Raw genomic sequence first — 14,982 nt, 5'->3', positions numbered from 1 at the left:
TGACAGATTTGGTTGTTAATTATACATGCTTAAATTCAGCACACTCTTTGTAATTCCGGGACATAATAACTCTGACACAGAGAGAATACATCCATTTGTAATAAAGCAATGTGAAATGTTTCTATCCAGAACTTTTCGCATTGGTAATACTTGAAAAAATCATGAAAAGAAACTGCAGAAATCTTTTGGTATTCTGCCCGTGTTCTAGCAGAATAAGATCACTGCTGCAGCATAGACACAAGAGTCAAGGTAACTTAACTTCTCAAAATCCTGACATAAAACAAACATTTGGATGGACCTGAATCTGTACCACATCAGCTGGTTGAAACAATATTAACACAATGTTGATTTTTTTTCCAGCAAAGTTCAGATTTAAGTCAGTTAACACTGGCATCTTCAACAGAATTTCAGGAGTCCAGAAGCCCTGTGTACGATGAGCCAAAGTGATACAAAAGAAGAAAACTCCTACCCGCTTCTGTAGAAAAAGAGGGGTGATGGTAGGTAAAGTGACCCTTCTTGCATGGAAATTCATAGTGTTATCTTCCAAAAGACAGCTGCAAATAAAATAATATCCATATACAGATGATGGCCAAACAGGTTTTTCTTTTTTTTTTTTTTTGCAGATATCCCACAGCTTTAGCACTTTAGTACTTTTTTTAAATTTTGGATTTCATCCGCTGTATCACACAGAAAGTCAAGCCCAACTGTAAAGTTTGCCACACAATGCGAGTGCGAAATAGGAACATGGAGATGTCTTCTCCACAAAACACAAACTCCTCCTTTGTCCTTGAAAACACTCTGTGTTTTTCTGTAGTCGCTCCATCATTCTAATAAAAACCCTTGATAAAAAAAAAGAAAAAAGTCCCTCATACAACTGCTACAGCAGAAAAACTCAGTGAAAAGGACCTTCGCTTAGAATTGAAACATAATTCTTTAAATGGAAGGAGATAAAAAAAAAAAAAATAAAAATTAATTTCATTTGCAGTTACTTTCACCTGATTAGGTAATATACTTTGGTGGCTTACATATTTTTCTTGGTCCATTATAAATAATCATCAACAGTGTAAAAAATTAACCGGTGCAATTATTTGAAGTATTTGGCACAGCAGAACATATAAACAATACAACGCAAACTGACTGCATATCGTATGGTGAAAATCTTTAAATATAAAACAGAACTTTTTAAAACATTTGTAAAAATTATAGCTCATTATTAACTGTGAAGGCAATGAAAGCCCATGATTGCTAAACTACATTAAAGACCCCCTCCCTGAACAAAGACAAAAAAAAAGAAAAAGCAAAAAAGAAGAATGATGTGAAAAAGTAAGAGGAATAGCTCTCCAAGGTTATAGCAAAGAGCCGTTTAGGACGGGGCAGCTCAAGCCGCTGGGGGAGGGGTAGTGGGACTGCAGGGGAGCTCCGGGTGGGGGTTGGAGGTGGGAGTGAGTTGTGTGCGAGTCGAAGTTCAAAATAGCTCCGCAGTGGCTTGTTCTCAGAGCCGAGACTCCGGCTCATTATCCACATCTGTTTCGTCGCAAGGGTGAACAAAGGTGAGTGGGGAAAACAGAGGAAGGTGCGTTGGGACCAGCAGGCCAGGGCCCAGAATGGTGGAAATCTTTCTCAGCGATTCCATCCCCTTCAATAGAACAGAATGAAGTTTAAAGATACCTTGAAACATAAAATGTGCAAGGACATCCATCCTTGCAAGAAGACAATCAGCAAAACTGCAGCCTTAATAAATCATCCAGGAAAAGGTCTTTTGAAAAGTCTTTTTAAATTAAAAATATATATATATATATATATATTTTTTTTTCTTACTTATTCATGGACGTATAGAGTGCTACATTTCAGCAAGTATACTAGCAATAACATCCTCACTATTCTTGTTCCCTCAGAAACACATATATGAGAAAACCTGTTGCTTCTGCAGTGAACGTAGATTGTACTTAACGTGAACAATATACACGGAACTAGCGTGCTCGAAGCTGCCACACGAGCTTTACTTTGAGCCCATCAACAACACGTGTCATGTGTCCTGTGGTATAATGTTCACTCAGCTTATTCCGCTGCAGACATCATTTGAGCATTTGTGACATGAATCACTGCATCAGGTCTTTCAGAGCAATTCTCTGAAACATCCACATCCATTGATACCTATCAGACCTGCTGGTTTAAATTTTTATAGTGAACGTACATTGCTTGGAAGGTAATCAATTTCCTTTTCCAAATGCACTAATACTAATACTAGCCCAGCACAAAAATTCGGATGGATGCGAAACTGGATGTGACCAAAAAGCTTAAGAATAACTTAAAGTGGCTTGTTTTACACTGTACTCATATTCTTCATTCAAGAAGCAAAACACATGGGTTTTTAAAAGGACATGTATTATTAACCTTTTTCAGATATCAATGTTCTTTTAAGTCTCACCAAAGAGACATCCAGCTATTTTCCCATTCCTCATCGGTCACATCGATAATATCCAAATTAAACATATCGAAACACGTCAAACATTCATTCCTGCATGAGAGGAAGAGAAGTTTGTGTTGAATAGATTCTTTTTTGTGAGAACCTGGAGGAGTAGATGGTGAAAGTTATCGGGGAGCCCAGAATTTAATTTGAATTAAGGGAACCACAATGATAAGGTCGTCTCCATAGCTCTCAAAACACCGCAGGCCCCAGACAAGCTGGCCTTGACTACGTGTGCGAGCTAAACACGACACCTCCGCAAACCCCATTGGACTTGCAGTCCTGGGAGTCTCCTGTCCACAGAAATCACACAAATAGCACTTTTTGCAACAGACAGCCCATCCTGAGTGGACCTCTCGCCAGGGAATAGAACCTAATAGAAGACGGAGATTGGGAAATGTTTCATCATGTTTCAGCGTTTCCGTTCCTTTGTTTCATAATATCTACAAACGAGCATTTCCCCCCAACCCCCCACACCAGCACCACTCATTTTATTTATAGAAGTGTTTTTCCTTTTTTGGGTATTGATCATTATTTTCACCTTGGTAAAACTATGGACTGCATTTTCTACATGGGTCATGTACGAAGACCGATCTTTGACTGCCTGGCAAAAATCTGTTTCCTTTCACTTACCCCTTTCGAGAGGAGCACACTATTAATATTAACCTTTCAATAATTCTGTTTTAAAAAACCGTAAATGATCTTTCCAAGCAGCAGAATCACATCTGAAAACCGTAAGTCCAATGCTTAGAGTACACAGACCACATTCATGGGTCAATTACTTGTCCACACAGACGAGTGAATGCAAGATTTATTTCCAGTGTGAAATGGCACAGATAGCTCTTGACTCAACATTCCCTGTGAGTCACAGAGCTGAACTCACACCAGTTAGTCTGTAAGCAGTCTGCTGGGTCTGGTGTGTATCCAGATATTCATATCCTTCCGGTCTTGCATGTGCAGCCTATACAGTTGACACAGACTGCATTAAGTGCATGATTAACTGCACAGTGTGTGTGCATATGTAATAAAATATCAACACTGTCACGGTGCCAACTTTTTTCCTTTTTTAACACATCCAGATAAAATCAGTCATCATATTTTTAAAATGTGTAATACTAATGCAGTGACTATACAGTAGCTGACAGCTCATACACACTTCTCCCCTACATTTATGAACCACGCTTAACCGGAAAGCCAGGGCAGCAACAGCATGCACCACGCGCACACCACACTGAGGCCAGAGTCCTTCACCATGACAAGGTGGTAACCTCCTGTCAACCATGCTCTTGTTTCAGAGCACATAACTTGTTACCCGCATGAGAACAAAAAGGACAGTAATCAATCTGAAAATTTAACCTCTAAACGTGTAGCAAGAGGAGGGAGGACAGATGCATTGTGACAAAAAGTGTAATTTGCCTTGTGATGGAAACTCAGCACAAGTGGCAGCCTAGTGAAATATTTCAGTGGGAGTTCACTTCAGCTCACTTTTACCAACTGAGGTCTTCGAGGTCACAGTTTTGAAGACTGGGCTATATAGGACATGTACAGATTAGCATTCAACGGATCTCTTATAATTACAGTCATAATTATGGTCATAATCCAATTTTATCTCTTCTGATTGTGTATATAAATAATGATAATCTGGAAATTGCTGGTTTTCACCAAGATTCTCCTTTAATTAATTCAGTTATTGTACACTAATGCCCTGCAGAGAGGACTTTTTTTTATACCTCTCTCTGATACGCTGCAGTATTCTTGAAGAAAAATTTTGTCTAAGCGGATAAAACACTAAAAACAGCGAATGTAAGAAGGACAGAAAATGAGATAACAGTTGGACTCATGGTATCGCTTTCGCTACCATGTTTACTGCAGTGTGTTCCGCAGAACTGGGTGGGGGTCCTTGATCTCCTGCAGAAATATGTGTAAGTACTGTAAATACATTTCTCATTAAAATACAGGACAATGCAACTTAAAATCTTCCACAGCTCTGTTTGCTCTACCATGACATCTAATATTCAAAAGGCGTTTCTGTTCTTAGATGTCTACAAGTCGAGATTTTAACTTAAAATGACTCCTACCCTAAAGTTTGAATAAAATCTTTTCTTTTTAATTCTAACTTGTACAACTGACATTCTAAATCTCATTAATTTTTCACATGACCATAAAAAGACACACAGTAGCTCAACAACAACAATTTTGCTGCAGGCAGTAAGGGAAAAAACCCTACAGCCAAAAGCAAACTTTTAAACTTTGTTGCACCATCCAGCTATTAACCCCTTCCTGGTGCATTATTACTGCCACTTATATACAAATTCCAGCCCACAACACAGATGAATATTGTACGAGCATGAAAAAACACTATCATAAGCTCAGACCTTACAAAAACCTTACAAAAAAAGTTCACTTTGAAAATTATGACTTTATTCAGTACCCACAGACCCAAACCAACATATTTGCATAAAGATGTTTTATTCATAAAGCTTGCTCTCAGAGGCATCTCTCTCTGCATGCTCCAACACAAAGCTCAAACTCAATCAAACCAAGACTGAGAGGAAGTCTAAATAACTGCCTCTGAATGGAAATACTTCTGTCAGAGAGCATAGCCCTTCCCACATCAAGTCATAAACACTGACAAGATACTGTCCGCATTTTTGAGCGATTCTCTTCAAAGGTGAAGCCTTTGAGTGAAGCCAAGGACTTACATGAAAATAACACACTAGATCAGAGACTACCCAGAGGGCAAAAAAAAAAAAAAAACATGGACATCTACTGTGGAGAAATAAAGACATTTACTTTTTAATCGTTTGCACTTCAAACGGGGCATAAGCATAAACCCTATCATGCTACTGAAGTTGAGTTAACGTTGGAACATCTCAAAGCTGAAGTCCAGCCGAAAAAGTTAACTCAAGGAACTCAGTATGCAGCGTGGTAGGAAATGCACCAATAGCGACCGGGGAGATTGTGGCTCATGATGATGTAGGCTAAATGTAAATGAACACAAATAAGCATCGACAAAGTCAACAAGAGTCAGAGGTGTTGAAAGGGCTCTTTGTCGCAGGGCAGGGGCCACTGTGTGCGTACACATGAAGGTCCCTGGCAGTCAGGACTCGAGCGCTTTATCATGCAAATGGTCGTGACACAGCAAACACACGACTGACAGGGGGAGGGGGGAAGAAACAATCGCTTTCTCACGACTGACACAGCCTTTAAGGCCAAGGTAAAACAAAGTCACGCTAATGCACTTGGGCTCCATGACTTTTTTCATTGTCAGCATCCTGTTTACCCATTGTAAACCAGCAAGGCTCGAATGGCAGAATGAAAAAGCCTAGCAACAAGTGGTCAATTGATAACCCCAGCTGAATGCTGGAATTGTTACCGGAAACTGAAGAACTTTTGTAAAAAGCAGATATAAACATACCCCAATCCCCGATATCATCCTTGATGAAGTGCAGGAAAAACAGTCGACCTGTGTCTATAGTTTGTACATTGATAAAGGATACAAAGAATTACAAAAGTTAAACTGAGCAAAGACGCTGAGCCCTAGATTGCGGTTAATAGCTCTGGCACCCTCACTTAGGCCTCCTGTGTGCATCATTAATACAACTCTTAGCACAATGATTGATTTCAGTGTGTGAGAAAGTTCTGAAACGGGCCCTGTAAGATTTGTGTGAACATCGAAACACTGCTGTGAACTGACCAACATCTACATTTCCTTACCTATCACTGCAAGGATTCTATTTTTATAGCAAGTGAAATAAGTTTCAGAATCATTTAAATAAGGATCAGAAATCACTTGAACATATTGGTATTAGTCTACAGATTATCTATTTGCGACTGGGACATTCACTATCGTGAGTTGGGTCTTGCTGCAAAAGAAGATGGCAAAATTAGCTCAATTAGGGTTGTAATTATTGCAATGAAGCGCTCAGCTGTTGAGAATCTGTGTGTATAATGAGTCTCCAAGGACCTGCAATTCTAAAAAAGCAAAAAAAGGTTTTCAAAGCCTTACCTATTCTGACTATTATAAAACAAATCATAAAGACTTTTTTAACAGCATTATAATAAACTCTACCACATGTAAGTTGATGTTACCATAAGCTTAATAACAAGGCAATAAACAAAATTGTACAGAATATAGAAAATTACTTCTGAATACAATATTAATATGTGTATGTTAAAAAACAATTGCCAGTATTTGGGAAAATATAAAAGCTAAGGCTTATAATTAAGTAAGAGTTGATGAACAAATTTGTGAATATGGTAATATGTATGGGGTATTTCACATAAGGAAGTGAAAATGTAATCAAAGTGTGCTTATCTTCTCTTTTTCCTGACTTCTGTCTTTCTAATACTGCAGGTAATTCATTCTAGCATTGTGGAGCTTCAGATGTATAGTGGCTTTTTTTTTTGTAAAATGAAAGTATTTGAAACAAAGGCTCGAGCAGAGATATATTTTTCTCAGTGTAATGGAACTGCAATTTGAAAAAGAGCCAGCATTGCACTGCATCACACATAATTTACTTTCACACAGCAGGTACCTGGGCTTGATCTAGAGAGGGAAGAGAAAAAAATCGGCGTACAACATCAGTAACATGACACCACAAAGTTGGGCTCATGATGTGACACCTAACAGTAACTGGGTTTGCTTCCAAAGCTTTAAGATTAGGGGTGGGGGCGGGGGGGGCAATGATGTCATAGGTTTTCTTGAGTGCTTCTGGCACAGGTCGTGACCCCTAGGCTACGGGATCATGACATGCAAACAACAGGTCTATGGTGACGTACTGCTTTTGTCTCAGGCCTCTGAGTGGGATGGGGTGGAGGAGGTCCGTTGAGTCCCCAGCTGTCAATGTGTTATATAATGATGGGGCTGAGAGGTACCAACAGGATCCATTCAGAGCCCAAGGTCACTCTGTTGTCTTTCAGCTTCTCCCTCCACTGAGGATCTTAAGTATCTCACTTTTCAGCAACAGAAGACAATGACAAATCCTTATTAATCCCCAGATTCTCCAGTAAAAGGAGGGAGGCTATTTTAAGTTCAGTTACTCCCCTTTTTCTGAATGTAGAAGCAGGGTCAAGTATGGATCCAGTCAGGTAGCAAGACCTCATTCATGAGGGCCCAAAAAGACTCTACCTCAAAGAGATAATTGGTAAAAGGGCATTTTATGAGGCCATATATACGACTAGCTCTCCGAAAAATTATAATTGTAAATGGCACATCTGCTTGCAGCTGTGAGAGCGCTCTCGGACGGCGTGCAGACGGCGGAGAGCGTGCAGAGCGCTGAGGGTGCACTCCGACGTGACTCATTAAGGACTTCGACGGAGCAGCTTGCTTCTGATACGATTCTGGTCTGGCATTCAGCTGTGTAATTTCAAGCTTTAACATGACGCAGATCCCCGAGCTGGCCTCGTACCCACAGATAGAGTGATTGTAATTAGCACCTGTCGCGAGACAGACACCTCGGTAAATAGGCAGTGTGGCTGACAAGCCACATTCTGACTCAACAGACTGGGAAACCGCATGGTAGGGTCCTCATTTGGATGTTCATTCATTCTTGCGATGCAACTGTAATTACCAACCACAAATATAATGCTTGGGTTCCCATTTTAGCAATTGCATGACTGCAGCTTGAAGATGTATTTCAAGTTGTCCACATAATTTACTGATTTGGTTGTTTGTATAAATGCTAGTCTTCTCGAAGTGACCTTTTTTGAAACAACATTTAAGCATTTCCATAGATTACTTAATCAATGATATATTTATTATGTGTGTGAGGTTTTTTTTTAAACAAAATCCTTAATTTAATTTTAACAAGCACAAACTATCCTCAAAAAATGGAAGCCGTGTTGTTTTTCATTTTAAACAGCAGAAAAGAACTTTCTTCAATGTTCATGGATAAAAATCATGGTTATTGTGATGCTGCACATTATGTGAAGAAATAAAGCAAATTAATGTATGGGATTGACCTAAAGTGATTGTACACTTCACTTAAAAGAATTTTTTTTTTTTTTTTTTTAGTATTATATGGAAGATATGAAAATACAGACTACAAAATCATTGTTATAAGTTATATGCTATAAACATAATTAAATTGTATTTTGTTGCCATGCTTACTTTTCACAGTAATTATGTCTGTTACAAAATAACGGAACTGTAATAATGCATTTAATATTTTCTGGGGGGATACTTAAATTATGCATGTTTTCTGAACTAGCATACCTCTCATTATAAAAGATTTCCACAAAATGAAACTAGATTACACCTGTCCTCATCTAACAGTCCTGTTCTCGCTTGTATGAGCTGGTTTGGTGAATTTGTTGCTTTGTGAACCCATAAGATCTAAGAAAGTTTGGAGAGAGAAAGAAATAAGTTATGATAATATTATATCGTGGCATTAAAAAAAAAACCTTTTCCAAATATAAAAATAAGATTGGACAGATCAGATCCAATAATATTAATCACTTGTTGCAGCTCCAGAAAAGAAGGTTTCAAGGGTCGTGGACCTGCCTTTGCATTAGCAGGCAATGAAGAATGAATTATTTGAGGGCAGAAATTCTCTTCAGGGGAGCAAGAGTATGTCACTGTCAGGCAAAATAAACCAAAGTAAGTACTGAGCAGCATCCAAAATAACTAAACACTAAACAATCTTCTGGAAAGTTCCATTTAAAAATTTTAATCAGGGACTTTTTCATTCTTTGAAATAGTTTGAGCTTTCACATTGAGCTTATTGATATTTCATACCATTTTTTAATGCTTCAGGGCCAGTTGACAATGTTCAGGTAAATCATGTCTACAGCTTGCTTTGCGGGGTCACTATCGCACTCCGCATTAGCACACAGTCCAATGGAATTCTGCTGTCATACTTCGCTTGTCATCTTCACACTGAACTTACGTTCTATCTGAATGACTGAAACAAATCATCATTTTTTTCTCTTTTCTCAGTCTCACACAGCAACATTTTATGTTGTCCATAAAGAACATTCACAAGTACAGGTGGTCTCCGATTTATGATGGTTCAACTTACGGTTTTTCAACTTTAAGATGGTGAGCTGGTGATAGACATTCAGTAGGAACCGTACTTTGAATTTTCAATTTTGATTTTTTTCCCAGGCAAGTGATGCGTGGAGGGGGGTGCAGCGGCGCAGTGGGTTGGACCTCGTCTTGCTCTCCGTTAGGTCTGGGGTTCGAGTCCCGCTTGGGGTGCCTTGTGACGGACTGGCGTCCCGTCCTGGGTGTGTCCCCTCCCCCTCCAACCCTACGCCCTGTGTTGCCAAGTTAGGCTCCGGCTCCCCACGACTCCGTATGGAACAAGCGGCTCAGACGGTGTGTGTGTGTGTGTGTGTGTGTGTGTGTGTGTGTGTGTGTGTGTGTGAGAGATGCACGGAGTGATACTCTCTTGCGATGCTAGGCAGCGATCCGCATCTCCCAGTGTGTCACACAGAGGTGTGCTTTACGTGCATTAAACACATTTTCGATTTACGATATTTCCGACTTATGATGGGTTTCGCGGAACGTAACCCCATCGTAAGTCGGGGACCACCCGTGATGCAATTCATAAAATTAATTCATTCATATTAAAATGATGATATCTTCACGCATTGTGACTGCTGTTCAGTCGCCGTTTACAAAACAAAACGCAGTTGTGATTCTGAGCCTTTTTTTGCAGTCAAGCTAATCAAGGGGGGGGGGCTGGTAAACATTTAAGAGGATGGAGAAGACATCTCACCTGAGTCATACAGGTTTTAGTCCAAGGTAATAAGCAGCCTGAGACTAGAGAGGATACTGTGGAGGAGAAGAGCTCGGGAAATGGGTCATCCAGCACCTCCTCCCCTTCCTTACTCCTCCTGCAGTGAGAAGAGATGGACGTTAAGGTGGTGCAGTCGCTGTCACTCCATGGCAAGAATAGACCCCCCCGACAAGCCACAGGCTGCCTTCTTCCTTGTTTGCTCCGTGGAGAAACGACTCGGTGACGTCATTGCCCTAACAGCAGGTCAGCTCCTGTGCTGTTTGTCCCATTTCGCGTGTAATTCACTCAACTCCAGTTTGGCAGGGAAACACGCGAATGGCGGGTGTCTCTCAAGGCCTGAGCCCTCCTAAGCTAAAGCTGTGCCTGTGTTACCCGTACTTTAAAGCGAAGAGGCAAATATCTCAATAGCAGAAGTGGGGGAAAAAAAAAAAAAAAAAAAATCACATCACACATTTTCAATAAACACCTTGAAAAATGCGCATCACTGCCGACTTTAATAAATCTTTTCAAACTCGGGAAGCTCCACTGGACACACGGCATTACAAGCAGAGATGCAACACATGAGACAGCGGGATAAATAAAGACATGCCTGATACGAGTGTCCTCCACACAGCTGCTCAGTAACGGAGCGTGATAAACAGGTGGGACCCCGGTGTGACCGACATGTCAGGCTGAGCAGTCGCCGCTGTGGTTTTTTTACGTATTAACCGGCCGTTCACCACCAGAGGCCGGCTGTAGCGTTGGCGAAGCACAGCGCACCATCTCTGCTGCATGGCTATTGCTCAAAGATCTGGGTGACTCTTCATGAGCAACGTGTACAACCATCACCTCCCTTCTAGACCTGTTTATTTCACTGAAGTGTATCTGGGGGGCGTGACCATGATGCCTGCTTATTTTGTTTAACTTATAGACACAAGAAGCACATCTGCTCAGCCCTTAAAAAAATAAAAAACGAAAGGAAATTAAAAAGAAAAAAAGAGAATTATCGAGAGATTTCGCACCGTTTGCACGTGAAGGCCGTCGATGGGAACACGAGCTCCGCGTGGCCTGAGCTGGCTATGCCGCAATGGAAACGCGGCACTCTCCGGGTTACTCATTACAAGCGGCAGGCTAACAGGTACTTGACTGAGCTCCAGTGCTCCCCTTCTCCCCTCGGAGCTGAGTCTTGGACAACCGTGCTCTCACCACAAGTGTTTACAGGTGCAAAGTCTACAGCAATTTGTCCGGCGAACCCGTGCACCCTGTTATTGAGAATACAAAAGGTGTACTATGCTTCCACCGAACCCTCTGAAAGCACCTACTGATCACAGGCGTTAACGATTAACTTGTAAATAGTCATACACTGCAAGAGCTGACACACAGATGCGAGACACACAAGGATGTGTTGTACTGCGTATAATGCACAGTCCCTAATATATATTTGACATACTGACACGTGAAAGGCATCGGTTTAAAGGTGAAAACGAAGAGTAGCAGTGAAAAGAGAGCACTGGAGATGCGAAGTGACGCATACCTGCAGCCCGTGAGCTGAGTCGTTTGGCCGCTCAGGGTGTGAGGCGGCAGCAGGGTTTCCTCCAGCGGGATGCAAGATGGGCCGGGGAAGCCGCTCTCCTCGCTACCCCCGCCGGTCCGAAAAGCCGCCGCCTTCCTTCGCAGGCGTCTCAAGACAGGTGGCTCTTCCAGGGCGTCGCTCATGTGGCCCGCAGGATGTGGGCTACGCCTGAGGCATGATCTGGGGCGAGAGGGAGGAGGTTTGTGGATGAGCGGATCGAGCAGACGAGCGTGTGCGTCGGCGTGGTGGCGTGATCGCACGGGGCTCCTCCGCCCGCCCCTCGCAGAGGCAGGGACGCCCCGGCAGGGGAACCGATCTCTCCCTACCAAAACTCGATCCGCCACAATAAAGTTATTTTTAAAGTGATGAGTCTGAAGTGGGCCGACTGCCACCACGGAGTGGCGTGCCCCCGCGCGCTAACACCCTTGTGGATCCTTGACTGTTGCTGCAGACCTGCCATGCAGAAGCACTTTGTGAATGCTTTCTTTCTTCCTTCCTCTTCCTCTGTCAAGCAGCGTTGTGCCAACTCGCGCACCTCACAAAAAATAATAATAATGTTCCCCGCTGATGGCATGCAGCTCTGCTCTGGACGGGGGCCTGAAGGTAGGCCGGAGGGCGGAACCAACTGTTTCTCCGTTAGCGGCTTCACGCTCACTTGCTCACTTCACCTGCACCGCTTCAACACACTTTTCAGACCTGCTCTGACCCAGGACCGGGAGGAGGATCGGTTGAACCTGAAAGGTAATGTTTAACTGCAGCCCAGGGACCGACGAGTCATAACCCGATTCCGTTCAGGAGAGCGCTACCGCTCCAATTCGCTGATAACTTGTAAACTGGCTCAGAATTGGCCAAAGGCTGCATAAATAATAAAGCCCTGAATAATACATAACTGTACGTGGACAAAACTATACAGATGAACAAAACGGACTGCACTTTTAAGCGCAGAGCACATTTCGACTCACACACTGGCTCCCAGGTATTACCTTGTAGCTGTTGTATCTCACATCCGGCTAGGAGAAATGCGAACGCCTGACTTTCTTGAAAATAACACACAAGTCCCTAACCCTGGTCACAGGTGGAGTCAGAGTCACATGCGGCGTCGTTGCCACTCTTCCGTTCAAGTACATCCCGCTTACTGTCGGCAGAGGCCCGAGTCACCTGCCGACAGCACGCATCCCAAGGCGACGCGCCTGTAGCACCACGGTCCCACAGCTGAAGTGTGACCACTATAACAGTGCAGATTACCTCTTTCCTCTGGCTCTGCTGCTTTAGTGGCTGGACGGAAGCGCACAACAGTAGAGAAACGGAAAACGGCAAGGATGCCTGAGCCTCGGAGTTTCGGGACGGTTGTGGACTGAACTGGCCGAACGCTGAGCTCGCTTAACAGCGAGCAAGAGAGCAGGACTGGGAGTGAATGGTTGAGGGCGGTCGGAGCCCCCCCTCCGCTCCCCGCCCCCTCCGAAGACAAAGGGTGGTCAGGCCGAGTGGCGTGAAGCATCCGAAAATATCCGCGGCCTCAGCCACATTCTTCTGGTATCAGAAAAAGTAAATGCTGTCTAATTACATTAGCATAAGATGAGCGCCAAAGCTATTTCGGTACAAGCTGTGTGAGTGCTGCCTCATCCAGGGAAGCCACACACGGCAAACACTGCAGGACAATTGGGGGACGGGTCACTGACCTCCACTGTACCCGTTCAGTGATTCAGACATATGGTCAAAGGGAACACAAGGACGCACTGCAAGTCTACGGAGCTAAGAGTCGTAAGCATGCCAGCCCAGCCCCGCATTTTCACATCTTATATACGAGTACTAGAACATCCCTCTAAAATATAAAACAAGGTCCGAAAAAGGCTCATACCGCGAAGTGATCCCACAACACCTGGTTTCATAACATTCCCCACTGCAGCCCATGCACATAGCCGAGGACCCAGGTGCCAGGGCGGCAGAACACTATTAATTATTTTCAGATAAAGACACAGGGTGCCTCTTATTTCTCTTTAAATTGTGTGGGAGACACCTTGATCCAAAACAGCAAGTCACTTTCACTGAAGGAATTCAGTTACGGTGCAGAACGTAATAACCGGAAGGGTTCTCTGGGACGTGACGCACGTTCGGGGTCTTAACCTCTGTTTGCTGCTCCCTTCACTGACAAGGTCATTTCGAAACACCTTTTGTATGCATTAGCAAAAAAAAGGAAAAAAAAAAACTGATTTTGTTAAATATACCTTGCTAACACATTTTTTTCTCAAGACACTGTTATTTAATGTAACTGTAATAAGGCTATTTCAACAGTATTCGAAGCAGGACATACGTTATTTGTGAACCCCTCCCTAATGAGAAAAATCTGCCTCATTGTGTCCATTCCACATGTATCCACTAATGACATCTGACCATAAGAGGTCGCATCCCCTCCCGGGGGTCATGTCACATTTCCACATTCTCTCCCGTTGTCCGCAAGCAACTCTGCACTTGCGCATCCTGGACGCCTTCGTCAACTCGATCCTGCCCGGAAAGGTCATCGCTAGCTGAACGGTGGACTGCAAAGTACAGTGAGGGCACTAGAGAGAGGGCCTTGCGTAATAACAGAGCCGGTCATAAATGCGTGGTACACTTAACCCTTATTATTTACATTTACACTTATTCATTTAGCTGACGCTTTACTCCAAAGCGACTTACGATGTTAAGTTACTTACAATCATCTACCCATTTACACAGCTGGGTATTTTTACTGGAGCAATTTAGGGTAAGTACCTTCCTCAAGGGTACTAAGGGTAGTTATCGCAAGCAAAGTTGACGTGATGCAGAGTCGCTCTAATGGCACAGCCACTCATCGTGGCACCAGGTTCTCCGTGACCTCTTCCGTTTCAAATAAACAAGGCGCTGAATACTTGAACAGAATCACACAAACCTGTTCGGACAGCTTAGGCTACATAGAAGCATGTTTGTGTCAACAGGGAGAGAATGTATGACTTGAGCAAGTCGGGAAAGAAAAAAAAAAAAAAAAAAAAAAAAAAAAAAAAAAAGACTTGCTACCCATAAGACTGAGTCCGAAACAACACCGTTCTGTTAGACAGCACCGCACTAACAAAACAGGGTGTGGGTTTCTAAAAGCACGGCACAGCTGATTGATATAACTCCATATTTTTATTTATCTCCTCCTGAGTCAACAGCAGAAAGAGAGATGTGATTATTCAGATTATCAGCAAGAACATTAATTA

At 42.7% G+C, this 14,982-nt stretch overlaps 1 protein-coding gene across 3 annotated transcripts in view; it reads right to left on the bottom strand.

Annotated features, from left to right (window-relative positions):
- grb14 (growth factor receptor-bound protein 14) overlaps nt 1–14,982 on the bottom strand; it is a 36,355-nt gene that overhangs the window by 18,345 nt on the left and 3,028 nt on the right. The window contains exons 2-3 of one of the 3 annotated variants that reach the window (XM_029256791.1): nt 11,726–11,944; nt 10,192–10,309 (exon numbers count right to left, since the gene is read on the bottom strand). In XM_029256791.1, coding sequence (XP_029112624.1) covers nt 10,192–10,309; nt 11,726–11,944 — 337 coding nt within the window. Of the gene's footprint in view, nt 1–469; nt 806–10,191; nt 10,310–11,725; nt 11,945–14,982 lie in introns of those variants that run through there. The other 2 variants (XM_018741618.2, XM_018741620.2) reach the window with 2 other exon arrangements.

This window comes from Scleropages formosus, chromosome 12 (assembly GCF_900964775.1).
Source record: "Scleropages formosus chromosome 12, fSclFor1.1, whole genome shotgun sequence".
Taxonomy (NCBI): Eukaryota; Metazoa; Chordata; class Actinopteri; order Osteoglossiformes; family Osteoglossidae; genus Scleropages; species Scleropages formosus.
This window is presented reverse-complemented; position numbering and strand designations above follow the sequence as displayed.